The sequence below is a fragment of the Onychostruthus taczanowskii genome, unplaced genomic scaffold, assembly GCF_017590055.1.
Source record: "Onychostruthus taczanowskii isolate IOZ18803 unplaced genomic scaffold, ASM1759005v1 scaffold424, whole genome shotgun sequence".
In the NCBI taxonomy this organism is placed as follows: Eukaryota; Metazoa; Chordata; class Aves; order Passeriformes; family Passeridae; genus Onychostruthus; species Onychostruthus taczanowskii.
Window position 1 is genome coordinate 1 of NW_024501727.1, and position 24,421 is coordinate 24,421.

General features: G+C 55.3%; 3 protein-coding genes across 3 annotated transcripts; all 3 read left to right on the plus strand.

Annotated features, from left to right (window-relative positions):
• Positions 1-5: 5 nt before the first annotated feature.
• On the plus strand, positions 6-2,569 carry LOC121340727 (eukaryotic translation initiation factor 3 subunit K-like; the record flags this gene model as incomplete). Its single annotated transcript, XM_041413662.1, has 4 exons — positions 6-94; positions 185-407; positions 1,953-2,130; positions 2,443-2,569. Coding segments are annotated over 4 exons (522 nt in total), but the record flags the coding sequence as incomplete, so codon positions are not given.
• A 261-nt stretch (positions 2,570-2,830) lies between these two features.
• On the plus strand, positions 2,831-20,700 carry LOC121340726 (alpha-actinin-4-like). Its single transcript, XM_041413661.1, has 9 exons — positions 2,831-3,072; positions 10,907-11,021; positions 11,511-11,630; positions 13,387-13,473; positions 14,365-14,452; positions 17,041-17,119; positions 17,196-17,277; positions 18,930-19,015; positions 20,644-20,700. Exons 1-9 carry the CDS (start codon positions 2,932-2,934, stop codon positions 20,683-20,685), a joined length of 840 nt encoding a protein of 279 aa, XP_041269595.1. The 5' UTR covers positions 2,831-2,931; the 3' UTR covers positions 20,686-20,700.
• Positions 20,701-23,628: 2,928 nt separating this feature from the next.
• LOC121340725 (alpha-actinin-4-like) lies at positions 23,629-24,058 on the plus strand (the record flags this gene model as incomplete). The annotated part of the gene is made up of 2 exons (XM_041413660.1): positions 23,629-23,658; positions 23,828-24,058. Coding segments are annotated over exons 1-2 (261 nt in total), but the record flags the coding sequence as incomplete, so codon positions are not given.
• Positions 24,059-24,421: the final 363 nt, after the last annotated feature.

Here is a 24,421-nt window from a genome sequence, read left to right on the forward strand (position 1 = left end):
ACCCCGAGAACCTGGCCACGCTGGAGCGCTACGTGGAGACGCAGGCCAAGGAGAACGCCTACGACCTGGAGGCCAACCTGGCCGTGCTGAAGCTGTGAGGGCTCCAGGGGGATTTTGGGGGGGCTCACGCTGGGGTTTGGGGGTCCCTGAGCTCCCCCAGGCTCACCTGGGCTCACCTGTGCAGGTACCAGTTCAACCCCGCCTTCTTCCAGACCGGGGTGACGGCGCAGATCCTGCTCAAGGCGCTCACCAACCTGCCCCACACCGACTTCACCCTCTGCAAGTGCATGATCGACCAGGCTCACGTATCCTGGGACACCCCAAATCTGGGGGGGCACCCCAAATCCGGGACACCCCAAACACAGGGAACCCCCAAATCCAGGGGAAACCCCCCAAGGAACCCCCAAATCCAGAGGAAACCCCCCTAAGGCACCCCCAAATCCAGGGGGACTTCACCCTCTGCAAGTGCATGATCGACCAGGCTCACGTATCCTGGCACCCCAAATCTGGGGGGACCCCAAATCCGGGACACCCCAAACACAGGGAACCCCCCAGGGAACCCCCAAATCCAGGGGGACTTCACCCTCTGCAAGTGCATGATCGACCAGGCTCACGTATCCTGGGACACCCCAAATCTGGGGGGACCCCAAATCCGGGACACCCCAAACACAGGGAACCCCCCAGGGAACCCCCAAATCCAGGGGGAGCCCCGAAATCCCCAGGGAAATCCCCAAATCCAGGGGGACTTCACCCTCTGCAAGTGCATGATCGACCAGGCTCACGTATCCTGGGATACCCCGAATCTGGGGGGGCACCCCAAATCCGGGACACCCCAAACACAGGGAACCCCCCAGGGAACCTCCAAATCCAGGGGGAACCCCCCAAGGAACCCCCAAAACCAGGGGGAGCCCCGAAATCCCCAGGGAAATCCCCAAATCCAGGGGGACTTCACCCTCTGCAAGTGCATGATCGACCAGGCTCACGTATCCTGGGACACCCCAAATCTGGGGGGACCCCAAATCCGGGACACCCCAAACACAGGGAACCCCCCAGGGAACCCCCAAATCCAGGGGGACTTCACCCTCTGCAAGTGCATGATCGACCAGGCTCACGTATCCTGGGATACCCCGAATCTGGGGGGGCACCCCAAATCCGGGACACCCCAAACACAGGGAACCCCCCAGGGAACCCCCAAATCCAGGGGGACTTCACCCTCTGCAAGTGCATGATCGACCAGGCTCACGTATCCTGGGATACCCCGAATCTGGGGGGGCACCCCAAATCCGGGACACCCCAAACACAGGGAACCCCCCAGGGAACCCCCAAATCCAGGGGGACTTCACCCTCTGCAAGTGCATGATCGACCAGGCTCACGTATCCTGGGACACCCCAAATCTGGGGGGACCCCAAATCCGGGACACCCCAAACACAGGGAACCCCCCAGGGAACCCCCAAATCCAGGGGGACTTCACCCTCTGCAAGTGCATGATCGACCAGGCTCACGTATCCTGGGACACCCCAAATCTGGGGGGACCCCAAATCCGGGACACCCCAAACACAGGGAACCCCCCAGGGAACCCCCAAATCCAGGGGGACTTCACCCTCTGCAAGTGCATGATCGACCAGGCTCACGTATCCTGGGACACCCCAAATCTGGGGGGACCCCAAATCCGGGACACCCCAAACACAGGGAACCCCCCAGGGAACCCCCAAATCCAGGGGGACTTCACCCTCTGCAAGTGCATGATCGACCAGGCTCACGTATCCTGGGATACCCCAAATCTGGGGGGGACCCCAAATCTGGGACACCCCAAACACAGGGAACCCCCCAGGGAACCCCCAAATCCAGGGGGACTTCACCCTCTGCAAGTGCATGATCGACCAGGCTCACGTATCCTGGGATACCCCAAATGAGTCCTGAAGGGTTTGGGGGGCCATGGGGGGGGTTTTAGGGGTCTCTAGGGGGTGTCAGAGCCCCCCCCCAGACCCCGCTGTGCCCCCCAGAGTCGCAGCTGAGGGTGTGGATGAGCAAATACGGGTGGACGGAGCCAGAGCCGGGGCGGATCCTGATCTCCAACCAGGAGGAGAACATCAAACCCAAGAACATCGTGGAGAAGATCGACTTCGACAGTGGGTTGGGGGTCCTGAGGGGGGGGTTTGGGGCATCCTGGTGGGAGTTTAGGGAAGTTTTGGGGGGGGTCCTCGGGGGGTTTTGGGGGGTGTTGGGAGGATGCAGGGAGATCCCATGGAGATTTTGGGGTCCTGGAGGAGGTTTGGGGGATCTGGAGGAGGTTTTGGGGCAGGGTTGGGGCAATACAGGCGGGTCCTGGGGGTGTCCTGAGGAGTTTTGGGTGGCTTTAGGGGGTCTGGGGAGAGGCCCAGAGGTTTCTGAGGGAGATTGGTGTCCTGAGCCCCCCCCCAGCTCACCTCTTTTTCTCCCAGGTGTGTCCAGCATCATGGCATCCTCTCTCTGAGCCCCTCAGGAGCGAGCCCTCAACACGGACCCCCCAATTCCAACCCCCCAACCCCGACCCTGCCCAGTTTAACCAGTAAAGAGGCTCCAAAGTGGGACTGGGCTCATTCTTGGGGGGGCGTCAAAATGGAGGGGGGCGTCTGAGGGGAGGTGGGCGTGACCTTGAGCGGGCGTGGCTTTGAGCGGGCGTGGCTTGGGGCGCGCCTGAGGGTGGGGAGCGGTGGGCGGAGTTTAAACGCATTATGGGTGTGGCCTCGGTTCCGTGAGGGCTGTGGGTGTGGTGATGGGCGTGGCCTCCCGTGACGCCTGAGGGCGTGGCTCCGCCCTGCCCGTGCGCGCGCGGCGCTGTGGGCGCGGCCTGGGCGGCGGCGCGTGCGCAGTCGGGGCGCGGGGGGGGGCCGAATAGGGTCCGTGTCGCTGGCGCGTCCTCCGCCTGTCGCGACATCAGGGCGGCGATAATGGTGGATTACCACAGCGCGGGGCAGCCCCACCCGTACGGCGGGAACGGGCCCGGCCCCAATGGCGACTACATGGCCCAGGAGGACGATTGGGATCGGGATCTGCTCCTGGACCCCGCCTGGGAGAAACAGCAGCGCAAGGTGGGGGGGGCTGGGGGGGGGTCACTGAGGGGCGATCGTGAGGGGCTGAGGGGTCCCTGAGGGGATTTCAGAGCCTGAGGCGTTTCCTGAGGGGTCTGGAGGGTTTGAGGGGTCTCGGAGGCGTCGGAGCGCGGTGCAGGGGGATCTGGGGGGTCCCTGAGGGGATCCATGAGGGATCCTGGGGTGTCTGAGAGGTCCCTGAGGGGATCCATGAGGATTCCTGGGGTGTCTGAGGGGATCCATGAGGGATCCTCGGGTGTCTGGGCGTTCCCTGAGGGGATCCATGAGGGATCCTCGGGTGTCTGAGGGGATCCATGAGGGATCCTGCGGTGTCTGAAGTGATCCCTGAGGGGATTCACGTCTGAGGGGTTCCCTTGAGGGGTCCCAGAGGGGGCTGGGGGTGTCCCTGAGGGGTTCATGAGGGGGTCAGAGCCCGGGACAGGGAGGTTTGGGGGATCTAAAGGGGCACAGGGACCTCTCTGAGCGGTCCCAGCCCGGGGCAGGGACATTTGAGGGGTGTCAGGGCCTTTGGGGGGCATCTCTGAGGGGTCCCTGAGGAGTCTGGGGGGGCTCAGGGTGTCCCCGCTGTCCCCGAGCCGGCTCTGGGGGACTTTTGGGGGAGTCCCTGAGCAGGGTCAGAGGGGGAGGGACCCCCGTAACTGGGTGGGGAGGACACTTTGGGGACCCCCAGGGCTGTGTCTGGGGGGGGTACCACACCTGAGTAGTGAGGGCTGAACTTTGGGGACCCCCAGAGCTGTGTTTGGGGGGGGTACCACACCTGAGTGGTGAGGGCTGAACTTTGGGGACCCCCAGGACTGTGTTTGGGGGGGGCGTACCACACCTGAGTAGTGAGGGCTGAACTTTGGGGACCCCCGGGACTGTGTTTGGGGGGGTACCACACCTGAGGGGTGAGGGGGGAACACTTTGTGGACCCCCAGAGCTGTGTTTGGGGGGGGACCACACCTGAGGGGGGAGGGGGGACACTCTGGGGACCCCCAGAGCTGTGTTTGGGGGGGGGTACCACACCTGCGGGGTGAGGGGGTACACTCTGGGGACCCCCAGAGCTGTGTTTGGGGGGGTACCACACCTGAGGGGTGAGGGGGGACACTCTGGGGACCCCCAGAGCTGTGTTTGGGGGGGGTACCACACCTGAGTGGTGAGGGCTGAACTTTGTGGACCCCCAGAGCTGTGTTTGGGGGGGGGTACCACACCTGAGGGCTGAACTTTGGGGTGCCCCAGGGCTGAGTTCGGGGGTCTCCCATGCTGGGGAGGGGGCTGTGAGGAGCAGACAGCCCGGCTGGAGCCAAGCCGAGGGATTTTCTCTGGTTCCGGGGGGGGGGGTCCGGAGGGTCCCCCCCCAATTCCGGGCGGAGAAGCTTCCGCAGAGCTGCGGGATGGGATAAAGGGCACTGGGGAAAGGGGGGATCCGCTGGGATCAGCCGGGATCCGCCGCCTTCCCGGGGCATCGGGAGCTGCGGGGGGTCCCCTCCATCGCCCCCACCCCAAAAAAAACCGGGACCCTCGGGCGTGGGAACCGCCGGGAGCTGGGAGGGGCTGGCCCGGAATTCCGAGCGGGCGCCGGAGTGTTCCGGGTTAATCATTGGAGACGGGGCACTCCCGGCTCCGGGGACGGTCCCTGTGTTTGGGGCGAATTCCTGCACTTCGGGGTGAATTCCTGGGGTTCCATTCCCAGTTTGGGGTTCCATTCCCAGTTTGGGGTTCCATTCCCAGTTTGGGGTTCCATTCCCAGTTTGGGGTTCCATTCCCAGTTTGGGGTTCCATTCCCAGTTTGGGGTTCCATTCCCAGTTTGGGGTTCCATTCCCAGTTTGGGGTTCCATTCCCAGTTTGGGGTTCCATTCCCAGTTTGGGGTTCCATTCCCAGTTTGGGGTTCCATTCCCAGTTTGGGGTTCCATTCCCAGTTTGGGGTTCCATTCCCAGTTTGGGGTTCCATTCCCAGTTTGGGGTTCCATTCCCAGTTTGGGGTTCCATTCCCAGTTTGGGGTTCCATTCCCAGTTTGGGGTTCCATTCCCAGTTTGGGGTGAACCCCCGCCCTTTGGGGTTCCCTTCCCTGAGTTCTGCCGCGAGCTCCGTGAGTTTTGTGTTCAGTTCCTGTGCCTTGCTTGCATTCCCTCCCGTTCCAGTTCACTAATTTTGGGTTGAGTTCCGCGTGTTTTGTGTTTAATTCCCCGAAACTGAAGGCGAGTTCCCTCCGTTTTGGGCTGAGCTCCCTGAATTTGGGGTGAATCCCCTCAGTTTTGGGACATTTCGGGGGAACCCCCGTCCTGGGGACACTCGGGGCCGGCACTGCTGCGCTCCGTTGCCGTGGTTACCTGCGATTTCCAGGTTTTTCTAAGAAAAAACCGGGCGAAGTTGGATTATTTTTGGCACAGGAAGCGCCGGATGAGCTTCCTCCTCCTCTTCCTCCTCCTCTTCCTCCTGCGCTTCCTGCCATTCCCGGCGCTTCCCACTCCTCTCCCACGTTTCCCACCCGGTTCCTGTTGCTTCCCCTCTGCCCGGAATGGGAATTTTCCCCGTGGGTTTTTTCAGGATTTGGGGCGGATTTCCCGCGGCTGGATTGATGGACGAGCTCTGCGCCAGGGGTTAATTAGCTGTTAATGAGCGGGGTGCAGGGATTGCTTCCTCCCGTTTTTGGGGAATTTGGGAATCTGCTTTTCCCCCCCAGCCATGAGGCTGGGGTCGCTCCGGCTCCCGGGGCAGCTCCGGTTTCTCCACCGAATTCCCGCATTTGGGTGCGGGACGGGCCCCGGGGATTCGCCTCTGGAATTCTCTGGAATTCCAACAATGCGGCCGGAGCAGCGGGAGAGCAGCGGGAACGGAACCCGGCCCCTCGCCGAGTCCGTCTGTCCTTCCTTCCTTCCTTCCTTCCTTCCTTCCTTCCTCCCTCCCTCCCTCCCTTCCTAAACCCACCACAAAAACTAAAAACCCAGATTTTTTTTTGCCCCAAACAGGTGTTTTTCCTCCCAGTTTTTGCCTTGAACAAGTGTTTTTCCTCCCATAAAACCCAGGAATTTTTGCCCTAACCGGGTGTTCTTTCTCCCAGGATTTTTTGCCCCAAACAGGTGGTTTTTTTCTCCCAGTTTTTGCCTTGAACAAGTGTTTTTCCTCCCATAAAACCCAGGAATTTTTGCCCCTAACAGGTGTTCTTTCTCCCAGGATTTTTTGCCCCAGACAGGTGTTTTTCCTCGCAGGAATTTTTCCCTAACCACGTGGTTTTCCTGCCATAAAACACAGGAATTTTTTCCCCAGACAGGTGACTTTCCTTCCATAAAACCCCAGGAATTTTTACCCCAAACACGTGTTTTTCCTCCCATAAAACACCAGGAATTTTTGCCCTAACCGGGTGTTCTTTCTCCCAGGATTTTTTGCCCCAAACAGGTGGTTTTTTTCTCCCAGTTTTTGCCTTGAACAAGTGTTTTTCCTCCAACAAAACCCAGGAATTTTTGCCCTTAACACGTGTTCTTTGTTCCAGGATTTTATGCCCCAGACAAAACAGAGGAATTTTTGCCCCTAACACGTGTTTTTCCTCCCATAAAACACCAGGATTTTTTGCCTTGAACAAGTGTTTTTCCTCCCATAAAACCCAGGAATTTTTGCCCCAAACACGTGTTTTTCCTCCCATAAAACACCAGGAATTTTTGCCCCTAACAGGTGTTCTTTCTCCCAGGAATTTTTACCCCAAACAGGTGTTTTTCCTCCCAGTTTTTGCCTTGAACAAGTGTTTTTCCTCCCATAAAACCCAGGATTTTTCACCCCAACCAGGTGCTTTTATTTCCATAAAATGCAGAATTTTTTGCCCCAACCAGGTGCTTTTATTTCCATAAAATACAGGATTTTTGCCCCAACCAGGTGCTTTTATTTCCATAAACCCCAGAATTTTTCACCCCTACCAGATGCTTTTATTTCCATAAAATGCAGATTTTTTTGCCCCAACCAGGTGCTTTTATTTCCATAAAATACAGGATTTTTGCCCCAACCAGGTGCTTTTATTTCCATAAAATGCAGAATTTTTCACCCCTACCAGGTGCTTTTATTTCCACAAAATACATGATTTTTTGCCCCAACCAGGTGCTTTTATTTCCACAAAATGCAGAATTTTTCACCCCTACCAGATGCTTTTATTTCCATAAAATGCCGGATTTTTGCCCCAACCAGGTGCTTTTATTTCCATAAAATACAGATTTTTTTGCCCCATCCAGGTGTTTTTTCCTCCCAGCCGGGATGCCCTGGGAAGAGAACTCCCGAAATTCCTGGGGCTCCCTCCCAGGTGCAGCGTGGGGGTCCAGGAGCATCCCCCCCCTCAGCGTGCTCTTTCCTCCCTCTGCTCCTCATTTCAGGGACATTTCTCTATTTTCCCCATTTTTGGACCATTTCCATCTCCTTCCCACCCCCCCATCGCGGGAATCTCATCCCATCCTCGGCTACAGGAGCGATTTTTGGGTGAAGAAATCACGGAATAACGCACGTGCGCGTTGTTCCGACCTGGAAAACCTCCCCAAAATTGCTTTTTTTTTTGGGATTTCGCCGCACCCCGAGGTGCGAGGCGTGGCCGGGCGTCGGAGCCGCTCATCCCGCGTGGAATGCGGGCACGCCCTGACCCACCTGCGGCCCGAAAAAAAACCCAAAAAAAAACCCCAAAAAAAACCCCAAAAAACCTGCGCTACGGAGTGGGGGGAGCTGAGCATCCTGCCCGGCGTTATTCCCAAAAATCCCGGCCCGGAGCCGAATAAGGGCAAGGAATGAGGAGAATTCCACGCTCCAGCCTCCCCCGGGAGCAACAAAAAACATCCAAAAAAACAACAGCAAAAACATTCCAGGGGGAGGGGAAGAGCCGGGGGGTGACAGGGACTGGACACAGCACCACCCCAAATCCTCACATTCCCTTTTTTCTGCTCCTCTTCCCCAAATTTGTACCATTTCTCCTAATTTTTAATAACATTTTCCCTCAAATTTTGCTCGTTTTTCCCGATTTTCAGTCATTTCCCATCATGATTTTGTTAATTCCTGCCCTTTCTAATTGTTTTTCCCCATTTTTTTGGTCCCATTTCCTGATTTTTTTTGGGTAACCTCCTGACTTTTTTTGACTTTGCTCCAGATTTTTTGCCTTTTTCCCAAATTTTCTGGTCGTTTTCCCAATTTTTTGGTGGAATTTTTCCTGGTTTCTGGTCATTTTCCTTGGTTTTGAGCCACTTTTCCTGGTGTTATCATCACATTCCCAGTTTTCTGCTCGTTTTCCCAGTTTTCCCTCCGTTTCCCTGAATTTTTGGCAGTTTTCCCCACTTTTTTCCCTGATTTCTGGGTGACTTTTCCTCATTTTTTCATCACTTCCCCTGTTTTTTCCCCAGATTTCTGTCCCCTCGTCGTGGATTTCGGGTCATTTCCTCCGATTTTTCCTCCTTTTTCCCTCTCCTCGGACAAGCGGCGCCTCGTTAATTATGTTAATTATGCAAATGACGTTAATTAACCCCCGCTAACGAGCCCAGGGGAACGCCTGGATGAGTTTTTTATTCCCTCTGGAATTTTCTTTCAGCTCCGTTTTAACGGGAATTTGGGGATGTGGGAGCGAATTCCTTCCTGCCCTAACGAAGCCTCGTTAACGACCTCAATTTTGGGCATTTTTGGGGATTTTGGGGGCTCCAACCACGGGAAAAACCCCAAAACCCGCCCGGGGTGGGGGGGCTTATTCCCACCAGGAATTCTCAGGGTTGGCATTCCCGGGGCTCCCCAAAAAAGACCCAAAAATGAGGAATTCTGGGAGGCTCCCAAAGGAAAATCCCAATTTGGGGTTTTTTTGGGGATAAATCGCTGTCCCTGAGGAGCTCCTGGAAAAAAAAATTCCCCCAGGCAGTGTGCCCAGTGCCCAAAATTAGGAATTTTCCCTTAAAAAATTTGGAATATCCCTCGGGATCGGTCACAAACACATCCCACCTTCTTCCCAAGGGATTTTCCATCCCAAAGTTGGGGTTTTAGGGGAAAAAATGCAGGAAAATAGGGAGGAAAACACATTTTTTCTCCTGAAATTCCCAATTTTTAGGGGAAAACCGGAAGAAAATAGGGAGGAAAATGTGTTTTCCTCCTGAAATTCCCCAATTTTTCCATGGAAAGGAGGAAGAGGAGGCAGGTTTTCCTCCCTGCTGCTGCTTCCCAGTGGTTTTCATGGACAAAGAGAGGAAAAGAGGGATGAAAAGTGGGATAAACCCCTTCCCCAATCCCAAAATCTTTGGGGTAAACGCATCCTCCAGCTCTGGAATCCCAAATTCTGGGCAGGAACGAGGTGGATTTTCCTCCCCGCCGCCACTTTCCAAAACTTTTGATGGAAAAATCGAGGAGAATAGAGATGAAAGTAGGGCTGGAGCTCCTTTCCCAGCCCCAAAATGCCGGGATTTGGGGTGGGGGAGGGCAGGGGAGGGGTCCCGCCTGCGGCCGGCCCTGACACAATGCCTGGAAAACGCTTTTCCAGCGGTTCCGTGGGAAGGAAATTCCAGAGGCCCGTGCGGAATCTCCTTTTTTAGGCATTTTTGGGATGGTTATTTCTGTCCGGAACGCGGGGTGGCGGTGGGGGGGTCGCTCCAGGCTTGATTTATCCCGGATTTTATCCCGGATTTTATCCCGGATTCCACCAGCCCCCCCCTGCTTCCCATCCATCCCGCCCTTTAAACCTCCCAAATTCCCAAATTTTGGGGGAAAACCTTCAGCTTTGGGGCTGTGGGAATGTCCCGGGTCTGGGGGGAGCAGCGAGGGTTCCCTCAGCACAGAAATTCCTGGGATTTGGAAGAGTTTTCCCGGGTTTTGGAAGGGATTTTTGGCTTTTCGGTGCGTGTCGGTGCCCGCGGGGCCGCGCCCGGCCGCGCCTGGCACAGGCATGTGCAAGCCTGGCACCGGCCAAAGTCCCGGCACCGCCCCGGAGCCGCCCGGGAGCCCACGGCAATCCCACAGTGACCCCAAAACTGGGATCTTCCTGGGAATCCTGGGGCGTTCCCAGATCTGGGAGGGTCAGTCCTGGTTTCCTGCTGGATTTGGGGCTGGGTCCCGGGCTTGGAGCCGGCAGGGATCTGTCCTGAGCAGGTTCCTGATCCCAAAGTGTGGCCCTCTAAGCAGATTTTGGGGTGGAGATGTCCCAGCTCCACAAATAACTGGAGCTGGGGGTTGTGGGATCGGGCGTTGCTGGGGGATGGAAGGCTTGGGGTCATTCCCAGTGGGGTCAGTAACCCGGGGTCATTCCCAGTGGGATCATACCTGCTGGGATCAATAACCCAGGGTCATTCCTGCTGGGATCAGTGGGGTCATTCCTACTGGGATCAATAACTCGGGGTCATTCCTTCTGGGATCAATGGGGTCATTCCCACTGGGATCAGTGGGATCATTCCCAATGGGATCAATAACCCGGGGTCATTCCTGCTGGGATCAATGGGGTCATTCCCAGTGGGATCATTCCCAGCAGACCCCCAGTTCCCCATTTTCCCCCCAAACCCCGGGGGTCCCCCCAAACCCCGGGGGTCCCTGCACACCCCAGGGGTCTGCTGCTGACTCCGGGGGTCTCCCCAAACCCCGGGGGTCTCCCTAAACCCCGGGGGTCTCCCCAAACCCCGGGGGTCCCTGCACACCCCAGGGGTCTCCCCAAACCCCGGGGGTCCCTGCACACCCCAGGGGTCTGCTGCTGACTCCGGGGGTCTCCCCAAACCCCGGGGGTCCCCCCAAACCCCGGGGGTCCCTGCACACCCCAGGGGTCTGCTGCTGACTCCGGGGGTCTCCCCAAACCCCGGGGGTCCCCCCAAACCCCGGGGGTCCCGCTGACCCCGGCCTGGCCCCGCAGACGTTCACGGCCTGGTGCAACTCCCACCTGCGCAAGGCCGGCACGCAGATCGAGAACATCGACGAGGATTTCCGGGACGGGCTCAAGCTGATGCTGCTGCTCGAGGTCATCTCAGGTCAGGCCTGAGCACAGAATCCTTAAACTGAGCCCAAATCCTTAACCTGGGCCCAAAAACCCTCAAACTCAGCCCAGAAACCCCCCCGCTGGGCCCAAAGTGCTGAAACTTTCCAAACACTTTAACTCTGACCCAAAATCCTTTAGGCCTGACCCAAACCCTTCAGTCCTGCCCCAAACCCTGCAGTCCTGCCCCAAACCCTGCAGTCCTGCCCCAAACCCTGCAGTCCTGACCCAAACACTTTAACCCTGACCCAAACCCTGCAGTCCTGCCCCAAACCCTTTAACCCTGACCCAAACCCTTTAACCCTGACCCAAACCCTTCAGTCCTGACGCAAACCCTGCAGTCCTGACCCAAACCCTTTAACCCTGACCCAAACCCTTTAACCCAGCCCCAAACCCTTTAAACCTGCCCCAAACCCTGCAGTCCTGACCCAAACCCTTTAGTCCTGACCCAAACCCTTTAGTACTGACCCCGGTCCCGTTGCAGGGGAGCGGCTCCCGAAGCCCGAGCGGGGCAAGATGAGGGTGCACAAGATCAACAACGTCAACAAGGCCCTGGACTTCATCGCCAGCAAGGGCGTCAAGCTCGTCTCCATCGGCGCCGAGGGTGAGGCCCTGCCTGGAGTTCACTCCTTTTAGGCCAAAATTGGGATTTTGAGGGGTTTTAACCTTTACCCAAACCCTTGAACCCTGAGCTAAAATCTTTAACCCTGACCCAAAACCCTTTAACCTCGGCCCAAACCTTTTAGTCTTGACCCAAACCCTTTAAACTTGACCCAAAACGCTTTAACCTTCACCCAAACCCACGTGGTGCCACCGCCCCTCCACTGAGTCATGAGAATTCCAGGAATTCTGAGAATTCCAAACTCAAAGGCAGCGGGTGCTGCTCATGGAGGTCAGGGCTGTTCTGTAGCTTTTGATGGAATTGTTCCTGTGGGATTGGGATCATTCCCTGTGGGATCCAGGAACATTCCCTGTGGGATTGGAATCACTCCCTGCAGGATCAGGACCATTCCCTGTGGGATCCAGGGTCATTCCCTGTGGGATCCAGGATCATTCCCTGTGAGATCGGGACCATTGCCTGCGGGATCTCTGGGACCATTCCCTGTGGGATTGGAATCACTCCCTGCAGGATCCAGGGTCATTCCCTGTGGGATCCTGGGTCATTCCCTGTGGGATCAGGATCATTCCCTGCGGGATTACTGGGAACATTCCCTGTTCATTCCCTGTGGGATCCAGGGTTATTCCCTGCGTGATCCAGGATCATTCCCTTTGGGATCCTGGGTCATTCCCTGCAGGATCCGTGACCATTCCCTGCGGGATCCGTGACCATTCCCTGCGGGATCAGGCTCATTCCCTGCGGGATCACCAGGAACATTCCCTGTGGGATCCTGGGTCATTCCCTGTGGGATCCTGGGTCATTCCCTGTGGGATCCTGGGTCATTCCCTGCGGGATCACCAGGAACATTCCCTGTGGGATCCAGGGTTATTCCCTGCGTGATCCAGGATCATTCCCTGCGGGATCACCGGGAACATTCCCTGTGGGATCTAGGATCATTCCCTGTCGGATCAGGGTCATTCCCTGTGGGATCCAGGGTCATTCCCTGCGGGATCCAGGGTCATTCCCTGCGGGATCACCAGGAACATTCCCTGTGGGATCCTGGGTCATTCCCTGTGGGATCAGGACCATTCCCTGCGGGATCCAGGACCGTTCCCACAGGATCCCCCGGGGCCGGGCGGGCCGGGCTGGCAGCGGCTCCGGCCGGGCCGGTTTGTTGGGATCCCAGATCGGGAAAGCTCCGCGTGCCCGGAGCCGAGCGAGTCCCGACCGGCCCCGAGCCGGGAGACGCCCGGCACCCGCCCCCGGCCCAGGAATTCCCAAAAAACAAGGGCTGGGGCTGCTGGAGGCAGTGCTGGGAATGCGGGATCGGGATGGGGAGCCCGGAATTCCTCCCCACTTCCCTCCCCTCTGGGATTCCTCCCTCCGTGGTTTCCGAGGTCTTTTCCAACCCAAACAATTCCAGAATCCCAGGATTCCGTGGTTCTGCAAGGAATGGGATCTGTGCTTCCAGTTCTGCAATCCCACAAATCCTGCATCCCCTAATCCTGGCCTCCTATCATTTTTGGGTCCCGTAATTCCAGAACTTTGTGTCCCAAGACTCCATAAATGCAGGATCCCACCATTCCCAGATCCCGTGATCCCGTTACTGCAGGATTCCCGAATATGGGATCCATTCATTTTGGGACTCCACAATTTTTTGACTCTGCTGGTGTGGAGCCCCCCCAGTTCCAGGGTCCCAAAACCCCATAATTCCCGCTGGGAATTCCCACCTGGAATCCATTCCCTGGGGCTTTCCCCGCAGAGATCGTGGACGGGAACGCCAAGATGACGCTGGGCATGATCTGGACGATCATCCTGCGCTTCGCCATCCAGGACATCTCCGTGGAGGGTAACGGGACGGGATCTGCTGCTGGGACGGGGGGATCTGCTCCTGGGATGGTGGGATCTGCTCCTGGGATTGTGGGATCTACTCCTGGGATCTGCTTTGGGATTGTGGGATCTGCTCCTGGGATTGTGGGATCTGCTGCTGGGATCTGCTGCTGGGATTGTGGGATCTGCTGCTGGGACGGGGGAATCTGCTCTGGGATTCTGGGATCTGCTCCTGGGATCTGCTCCTGGGATTGTGGGATCTGCTGCCGGGACGGGGGGGATCTGCTCTGGGATGGTGGGATCTGCTCCTGGGATCTGCTCCTGGGATTGTGCGGGATCTGGCGGGGACTGTGGGATCTGCTCTGGGATGCTGGGATCTGCTCTGGGATGCTGGGATCTGCTCCTGGGATCTGCTCCTGGGATTGTGGGATCTGCTCCTGGGAGCTGCTCCTGGGACTGTGGGATCTGCTCCTGGGACGGTGGGATCTGCTGCTGGGATTGTGGGATCTGCTGCTGGGATCTGCTCCTGGGATTGTGGGATCTGCTCCTGGGATGGTGGGATCCACACGGGATCTGCTCCTGGGGTGGTGGGATCCACACAGGATCTGCTCCCGGGGTGGTGGGATCCACCCTAGGATCCACCCCTGGGATTGGGGGATCTGCTTCTGGGACTGTGGGATCAGCCCCCAGAATCTGCCCCTGGGATTGTGGGATCCACCCCTGGGATCTGCTCCTGGGACTATGGGATCCACCCTAGGATCCATCCCTGAGACTGTGGGATCTGTTCCTGGGACTGTGGGATCTGCCCCTGGGATCGGCCCCTGGGACTCTGGGATCTGCCCCTGGGACTGTGGGATCCACCCCGGGATCTGCCCCCGGGATCCCCCCAGTCTCTGATCCTCTCCCGCAGAGACCTCGGCCAAGGAGGGGCTCCTGCTCTGGTGCCAGCGGAAAACGGCTCCGTACAAGAACGTCAACGTCCAGAACTTCCACATCAGGTCCTTGTCCTTCCTCTTCCTCTTCCTCTTCCCATTCCCCAGGGCAGGCTGGGCTCAGGCAGGGTCAGAATTCCCAAATTCCGTGTGGATTCCCGGGATCTGATCCCCATTTTCCCCACAGATTCCCGGGATCTGATCCCGGGTTTCCCCATGGATTCCCCACTTTCCCTGTGAATTCCTGGAATCTGATCCTGGTTTTCCCTCTGTATTTCTGGGATCTGATCCCCATTTTCCCTGAGGATTCCCAGGATCTGATCCTGGTTTTCCCTGCAGATTCCTGGGATCTCACTCCCATATTCTCTGTGGATTCCCGGGATCTAGTCCCCATTTTCCCTGCGGATTCCCAGGATCTGATCCCTGTTCTCCCCACGGATTCCCGTGATCTGATCCTCATTTCCCCCGTGGATTCCCGAGATCCAATCTCATTTTCCCCATGGATTCCCGGGCTTACTCCTGGGAGCTGCTCCTGGGACTGTGGGATCTGCTCCTGGGACGGTGGGATCTGCTGCTGGGATTGTGGGATCTGCTGCTGGGATCTGCTCCTGGGATTGTGGGATCTGCTCCTGGGATGGTGGGATCCACACGGGATCTGCTCCTGGGGTGGTGGGATCCACACAGGATCTGCTCCCGGGGTGGTGGGATCCACCCTAGGATCCACCCCTGGGATTGGGGGATCTGCTTCTGGGACTGTGGGATCAGCCCCCAGAATCTGCCCCTGGGATTGTGGGATCCACCCCTGGGATCTGCTCCTGGGACTATGGGATCCACCCTAGGATCCATCCCTGAGACTGTGGGATCTGTTCCTGGGACTGTGGGATCTGCCCCTGGGATCTGCCCCTGGGACTGTGGGACCCACCCCGGGATCTGCCCCTGGGATCTGCCCCTGGGACTGTGGGATCCACCCCGGGATCTGCCCCCGGGATCCCCCCAGTCTCTGATCCTCTCCCGCAGAGACCTCGGCCAAGGAGGGGCTCCTGCTCTGGTGCCAGCGGAAAACGGCTCCGTACAAGAACGTCAACGTCCAGAACTTCCACATCAGGTCCTTGTCCTTCCTCTTCCTCTTCCTCTAACCATTCCCCAGGGCAGGCTGGGCTCAGGCAGGGTCAGAATTCCCAAATTCCGTGTGGATTCCCGGGATTTGATCCCCATTTTCCCCACAGATTCCCGGGATCTGATCCCCATTTTCCCCACAGATTCCCGGGATCTGATCCCGGGTTTCCCCATGGATTCCCCACTTTCCCTGTGAATTCCTGGAATCTGATCCTGGTTTTCCCTCCATATTTCTGGGATCTGATCCCCATTTTCCCCACAGATTCCTGGGATCTGATCCCGCTTTTCCCCATGGATTCCCCATTTTCCCTGTGAATTCCTGGAATCTGATCCTGGTTTTCCCTCCATATTTCTGGGATCTGATCCCCATTTTCCCTGAGGATTCCCAGGATCCGATCCTGGTTTTCCCTGCAGATTCCTGGGATCTCGCTCCCATATTCTCTGTGGATTCCTGGGATCCGATCCTGGTTTTCCCTGCAGATTCCTGGGATCTCGCTCCCATATTCTCTGTGGATTCCTGGGATCCGATCCTGGTTTTCCCTGCAGATTCCTGGGATCTCACTCCCATATTCTCTGTGGATTCCCGGGATCTAGTCCCCATTTTCCCTGCGGATTCCCAGGATCTGATTCCTGTTCTCCCCGCGGATTCCCGTGATCCGATCCTCATTTCCCCCGTGGATTCCCGAGATCCAATCTCATTTTCCCCATGGATTCCCGGGCTCTCACTCCCGTTTTCCTGGCGGATTCCTGGGATCCAATCCCGGTTTTCCCAGTGGATTCCCGGGATCTCACTCCCATTTTCCCCATGGATTCCTGGGATCTCACTCCTGTTTTCCCTGCGGATTCCCGGGATCTGATCCCGGTTTTTCCCACAGATTCCCAGGATCTGATCCCGGTTTTTCCCACAGATTCCCAGGCTCCGATCCCGGTTTTCCCCGCGGATTCCCGGGCTCTCACTCCCGTTTTCCCCACGGATTCCCGGGATCTCACTCCCAATTTCCCCATGGATTCCCGGGATCTCACTCCCGTTTTCCCCGTGGATTCCCGGGCTCCGATCCCGGGTCCAATCCCGGTTTTCCCTGCGGATTCCCGGGATCTCACTCCCATTTTCCCCGCGGATTCCTGGGATCTCACTCCTGTTTTCCCCGCGGATTCCCGGGGTCCAATCCCGGTTTTCCCTGCGGATTCCCGGGATCTCACTCCCATTTTCCCCGCGGATTCCTGGGATCTAATCCTGGTTTTCCCCACGAATTCCCGGGATCCAATCCCGGTTTTCCTGGCGGATTCCCGGGCTCTCATTCCCATTTTCCCCACGGATTCCCAGGCTCTCACTCCCAATTTCCCCACGGATTCCCGGGCTCTCACTCCCGTTTTTCCCCGCGGATTCCCGGGATCCAATCCCAGTTTTCCCAGCAGATTCCCGGGATCTCACTCCCGTTTTCCCGGCGAATTCCTGGGCTCTCACTCCCATTTTCCCCACGGATTCCTGGGATCTCACTCCTGTTTTCCCTGCGGATAGGAAATTTTTTTCCCCCCAGCTGGAAGGACGGGCTGGCCTTCAACGCCCTCATCCACCGGCACCGCCCGGAGCTGATCGAGTACGACAAGCTGCGGAAGGTAAACCCCCACCGTCGCCCTGGGAAAATCCTGGAATTCGGGAATTCCCGCCCACGGAGCCTCTCCCTCCCCGCAGGACGACCCCGTCACCAACCTCAACAACGCCTTCGAGGTGGCCGAGAAGTACCTGGACATTCCCAAGATGCTGGACGCCGAGGGTAAGCGCGGAATTCCGGATCCGGGGGATCCCGGGATCTCTTCCGGGCCCTGCAGGGGGATTTCCTTGCACCAGTTCCCACCTGTCCAGGTGGATTTATCCAGGATTTGGGATGCTCAGGGCTCTGTAATTCTTTGATTCCACGATCCTGGAATTCCAGGGGTGCAGAACTCTCAGGACTCCGCAGCTGTACAATCCCACAGTTCCAGCATCCCAAAATTCTGGCATTCCCTTCTTCTAGGATCCCATAATTCTCAGATTTTGTTATTCCAGGACTCCACAATTCCAGCATCCCAAAATTCTGGCGTTCCCTTCTTCTAGGATCCCATAATTCTCAGATTTTGTTATTCCAGGACTCCACAATTCCAGCATCCCAAAAATCTGTCATTCCCTTTTTCTAGGATCCCATAATCCTCGGGTTTCATTATTCCAGGACTCCGGAATTCCAGCATTCCATAAATCTGGCATTCCCTTTTTCTAGGATCCCATAATTCTCAGATTTATTATTCCAGGACCCCAAAACTCTTTGACCCCTTGATTCCAGGATCCCACAATTCCAGGATTCCTCAATTCCAGGATCCCAAAACTCTTTGACCCCTCAATTCCAGGATCCCAAAATTCCAGGACCCCACAACTCTTCAACCCCTCAATTCCAGGACCCCACAACTCCAGGACCCCAAAACTCTTTTTCAGAATCCCACAATTCCAGGATCCCACAATTCCAGCATCCCTCAATCCCAGGACCCCATAACTCTTTAACCCCTTAATTCCAGGATCCCAAAATTCCAGGACCCCACAATTCCAGGATCCCACAATTCCAGCATCCCTCAATTCCAGGACCTCAAAACTCCTTGACCCCTCGATTCCAGGACCCCACAGCTCTCCGACCCCTCAATTCCAGGATCCCAAAACTCTTTGACCCCTCAATTCCAGGATCCCAAAATTCCAGGACCCCACAATTCCAGGATCCCACAATTCCAGCATCCCTCAATTCCAGGACCTCAAAACTCCTTGACCCCTCGATTCCAGGACCCCACAGCTCTTCGACCCCTCAATTCTAGGATCCCAAAACTCTTTGACCCCTCAATTCCAGGATCCCAAAATTCCAGGACCCCACAACTCTTCGACCCCTCAATTCCAGGACCCCACAACTCCAGGACCCCTCGATTCCAGCATCCCTCCATTCCAGGACCCCTCGATTCCAGCATCCCTCAATTCCAGGACTCCACAACTCCAGGACCCCACAACTCTTTGACCCCTTGATTCCAGGACCCCACAACTCCAGGACCCCTCGATTCCAGGACCCCACAACTCCAGGACCCCTCAGTTCCAGGACCCCTCAATTCCCCTCGATTCCAGGACCCCTCAATTCCAGGACCCCTTGATTCCAGGACCCCACAACTCCAGGACCCCTCAGTTCCAGGACCCCTCAATTCCAGGACCCCTCAGTTCCAGATCCCCCCTGGAGCCGCCTGCCCCAACCCCGATTTTCCCCGTCCCGCCCCACCCCGTGCCCCTCCAGGTGGATCCCCAGGGGCCCTGGGAGCGGAATTCCAGCCGGGAGAGGCGCCGGCCCCGTTCCCAGTTTGCTCCCAGCCCCTTCCCAGTTTGCTCCCAGCCCCTTCCCGGTTTAACCCCTGCGGTTCCTCGCAGACATCGTCAACACAGCGCGGCCCGACGAGAAGGCCATCATGACCTACGTGTCCTGCTTCTACCACGCCTTCTCCGGGGCCCAGAAGGTACCGGGAGCTTCCTCCCGGATCCGTCCTTCCGGAATCTTCCCTCCCGGATCCGCCCTTCTGGAATTTTCCCCCCCTGGATCCTCCCCTCTGGAATTCTCTCTCCGCTCTCACGCTCGCTTCTCTTCCAGCCACGGCCGCTGTCGCTCGGGGTGGGGGGGCTCCGGGACCGCCCCCAGCTGGCTCATGAGGGGTTAAATCCGCCTGGGAATCCCGAGTTTGGGGGGAATCCCTGGGGAATTAATGGGAAATCCACGTGAAACACATGGGAAGTCCACGGGGAGCCATGGGAATCCTTGGAAATCCACGGGATTCCATAAAAATCCGCAGAAGTCAGTGGGAAATCCACAGGATTCCGAGAGAAATCCATGGGGATCCATGGGAAATCCATGGGAATCCTTGGAAATCCGTGGGAATCCTTGGAAACCCGTGGGATTCCATGGGAAATCCATGGGGATCCATGGGAAATTAATGGGAATCCTTGGAAATCCGTGGGAATCCTTGGAAATCCGTGGGATTCCATAAAATGCACAGAAGTCCATGGAAATCCATGGGAAATCCATGGGGATCCATGGGAAATTAATGGGATTCCACGGCATTCCATGGAAATCCACAGAAATCCATGGGGATCCATGGGAAATTAATGGGAATCCTTGGAAATCCGTGGGAATCCTTGGAAAATCCATGGGAATCCATGGGAAATTAATGAAAATCCACGGGATTCCATGGAAATCCACAGAAATCCATGGGAAATCTGTGCAAATCCATGGGAATACAGGGTAAATTCGTGGAAATCCGTAGGAAATTAATGGGAATCCACAGGAATCCTTGGAAATCCACAGAAATCCATGGGAAATTTGTGGAAATCCATGGGAATCTATGGTAAATCCATGGAAATCCGTAGGAAATTAATGGGAATCCATGAAATTCCATGGAAACCCACAGAAATACATGGGAAATTTGTGGAAATCCATGGGAATCCATGGTAAATTCGTGGGAATCCATGGGAAATTAATGGGAATCCACGGGATTCCATGGAAATCCACAGAAATCCATGGGAAATGAGTGGAAATCCATGGGAGTACACAGTAAATTCATAGGAATCCTTGGGAAAATTCATGGGAATCCATGAAATTCCACAGAAATTCATGGGAAATTAATGGGAATCCATGAAATTCCATGGAAACCCATGGGAAATTAATGGTAATCCATGAAATTCCATGGAAACCCATGGGAAATTCATGGGAATCCATGGAAACCCATGGGAAATTCATGGGAATCCATGAAATTCCACGGAAACCCATGGGAAATTCATGGGAATCCATGGGAATACATGGGAAATCCATGGGAATCCATGAAATTCCATGGAAACCCATGGGAAATTAATGGTAATCCATGAAATTCCATGGAAACCCATGGGAAATCAATGGGAATCCATGAAATTCCACAGAAATCCATGTGAAATCCAGGTGGGATCCACATGCAGGGCAGGCCAGGGGTTGAGGGCAGGACAGACCCCCCATGAGCCACCCCGGGGGGGGATCCCGACCCCGGCAGGGCCTTCCTGCCTGCGCTGGGATTTTGGGAACGCTGCTGGAGCCGCGGCTCGCTCTGCTCTCCCCGGGCAGATATCGTGGGCACGCTGCGGCCCGACGAGAAGGCCATCATGACCTACGTGTCCTGCTTCTACCACGCCTTCTCCGGGGCCCAGAAGGTGAGCCCGGCCCCGGAGAGCCGCGCTGCCCTTCCCTGGGATCTGGGGTCTGCCCTGGGATCTGCCTGGGATCTTGGATCTGACCTGGGATCTGCCTGGGATCTGCCTGGGATCTGGGATCTGATCTGGGATCTGCCCTGGGATCTGGGATCTGCCTGGCTGCTGCTCTGCTTGGCCTGGGCACAGGGGAAGCGGGGCCTGGCTCTGCTGAGGCTTCCTCGGGGCTCTTCCTGTGCTCCCTTCCTCATTCCTTGCCTTTATCCCCTTCATTTTCCCCTTTATTCCCTTCCTTTTCTTTATTCCCTTCCTTTTGCACTTTATTCCCTTCTTTTTCCTTTCCTTTATCCTTTTCTCCTTTATCCCCTTCCTTTCCCATGTTTTATTCCCTTCCTTTTGCATTTTATCCCCTTCCTTTTCCTTTCCTTTATCCTTTTCCCTTTTATTTCCTTCCTTTCTCCTTTATCCCCTTCATTTTCCCTTGTTTTATCCCCTTCCTTTTCCCCTTTATTCCCTTCCTTTTCCCCTTTATTTCCTTCTTTTTGCACTTTATCCCTTTCCTTTTCCCATTTATTCCCTTCATTTTCCTCTTTATCCCCTTCCTTTTGCACTTTATCCCCTTCCTTTTCCCTTTATTCCCTTCCTTTTCCCCTTTTATTCCCTTCCTTTTCCTTTCCTTTATCCTTTTCCCTTTTATCCCTTTCCTTTTCCCCTTTATTTCCTTCCTTTTCCCCTTTATCCCTTTCCTTTTCCCCTTTATCCCTTTCCTTTTCCCCTCTTTTATCCCCTTCCTTTTCCCCTTTATCCCTTTCTTTTTCCCTTTTATCCCTTTCCTTTTCCCCTGTTTTATTCCCTTCCTTTTCCCCTGTTTTATCCCCTTCCTTTCCCCCTTCCTTTTCCTGCCTCCTCCATTCCCTTCCCTCCTCTCCCTCCCTCCTTCCCCCCCTTTATCCTTTATTTGATTTATTGATTTCCTCCATTCATTTCCTTCCTCCCGGCCCTTCCCAGCTCCTCTTCCTCTTCCCGCTGGCGTTCTTCCTCCTGGACTCCTCCTCTGCCTCCCTCCCCTTCCTTTCACCACTTCCTTCCTTCCGCTACTTCCTGTCTAATTTTTTAAACTTTTTTTTTAAATTAGAAATTAGTCTCTCTGCTTATATACCCAGGTATCTGTCTTTCAGGTCTTTGTGAACGTTAAAAAAATTACAAATATATAAGATCTTACCTTACATTTTTACAGTCACATATATGCTCAGCCATTTGAAATTAAGTTTTAATTGCTCAAAATTATATTAAAAGGATGCTTTTCTAGACTAAATTTCTTTGGGACTGTAAGATTTTTGCTTCTCTGTAGAATGGAGATATGTGGTTACTTGTATTAATTGTGATAACCGGAGCCATTCAGCTTGCAGCCACATTTTAGGTTCATAATAAAATGATTAAAAAATTAAATCAGGACAGTCCGTGCGGGTCGGGGTCGGCGTCAGGGTCGGCCCAGAGAGGGCTGCCTTTCCTTTTTCCTTCCCTTTTATTTTCTTTTTCTTTCTCCTTTTTCCCCCTTTTTTCCCCCTTTCTTTCTCCTTTTCCCCCTTTCTTTCCCTTTTTCCCCTTTTTCCCTCTTTTTCCCATTTCTTTCCCCTTTTCCCATTTATTTCCCCTTTCTTTCCCCTTTTCTTTCCCCTTTCTTTCCCCCTTTTTCCCTCCTTTTCCCCCCTTTTTTCACCCTTTTTTCCCCCTTTTTCCCCCCATTTCTTTCCCCTTTCTTTCCCCTTTTCCCCCCCTTTTTCCCCCTTTCTTTTCTCTTCCTCTTTCCTTCCATCTTTTTTCTCTCCCAATTTTCCCATCCTTTCCCTCTCTTTCTTCTCCCATTTATATTTTTTCCTCCTTCTTTTCCACTTCTTTTTTTCCTTCACTTTCCCTTTTTTCCTTCTTTTTTCTCACACTTTTCCTTTCTGTTCTACTTTCCTCCTTTTTTCTTCCTCTTCCCTCTGCCCCTTTCCCTGGGGCTGGGGGTGTCCCTGACCCCATTTCCCAATCCCACATTCCCATTTTCCCATTTTCCCATTTTACCATTTTCCCACATTCCCACATTCCCATATTCCCCCATTCCCATATTCCCATATTCCCATATTATCATATTTCCATATTCCCACATTCCCAATCCCATATTCCTGTATTCCCATTCCCATATTCCCATTTTCCCAATCCCATTTTCCCATATTCCCATATTCCCAACCCCACATTCCCACATTCCCATTTTCCCACATTCCCATATTCCCCCATTCCCATATTCCCATATTCCCATATTATCATATTTCCATATTCCCACATTCCCAATCCCATATTCCTGTATTCCCATTCCCATATTCCCATTTTCCCAATCCCATTTTCCCATATTCCCATTCCCATATTCCCATTTTCCCAATCCCATTTTCCCATATTCCCATTCCCACATTCCCATTTTCCCGTATTCCCATTTTCCCACATTCCCATATTCCCCCATTCCTGTATTCCCAATCCCATTTTCCCATATTCCCATATTCCCAACCCCACATTCCCACATTCCCATTTTCCCACATTCCCATATTCCCCCATTCCTGTATTCCCAATCCCATTTTCCCATATTCCCACATTCCCATATTCCCATTTTCCCACATTCCCATTTCCCACATTCCCACATTCCCACATTCCCATTTCCCATTCCCATATTTCCATATTCCCATATTCCCCCATTCCCATATTCCCAATCCCATTTTCCCATATTCCCATTCCCATTTCCCATATTCCCATATTCCCCCATTCCCATATTCCCAATCCCATTTTCCCATATTCCTATATTCCCACATTCCCACATTCCCATTCCCACATTCCCAAAAAACACCCCAAAAACACCCCAAATCCCCCCATGGAATATTGTGGGTGCCTGGCCTCGGATGTGAGGGGGAAAAACCCCAAATCCCACCCCAAAAACACCCCCAAACCCCCTCCCACATTCCCAATCCCTGTCCCTCAGCTGCTGGTGTGGATCCAGCCCCAAACCCCATCCCACCCCACCCCCCAAATTCCCTCTCCCCCGGCTGCTGGCCTAGATCGTGTCCCCCCAGCTGCTGGCGTGGATCCAGCGCACCATCCCCTGGCTGGAGGCCCGGGACCCCCAGAAGACCATCCCGGCCATGCAGCAGAAGCTGGAGGATTTCCGCGAGTACCGGCGCGTGCACAAACCCCCCAAGGTGCAGGAGAAGTGCCAGCTCGAGATCAACTTCAACACCCTGCAGACCAAGCTGCGCCTCAGCGGCCGGCCCGCCTTCATGCCCTCCGAGGGCAGGATGGTCTCGGTGGGTCTGGGGGCTTCGGGGTCCTGGAGGGCTTAAACACAGCCTGAACTGCTGCAAATCTGCCCTAAGCTGCCCCAAATCTGCCCTAAACTGCCCCAGATCTGCCCCAAATCTGCCCTAAACTGCCCCAGATCTGCCCTGGCTTTCTGAGGGCAGGATGGTCTCGGTGGTTCTGGGGGCTTCAGGGTCCTGGGGGGCTTAAACACAGCCTGAACTGCTGCAAAACTGCCCTAAGCTGCCCCTAAAGTGCCCCAAATCTGCCCTGGCTTTCTGAGGGCAGGATGGTCTCGGTGGGTCTGGGGGCTTCAGGGTCCTGGGGGGCTTAAACACAGCCTGAACTGCTGCAAAACTGCCCTAAGCTGC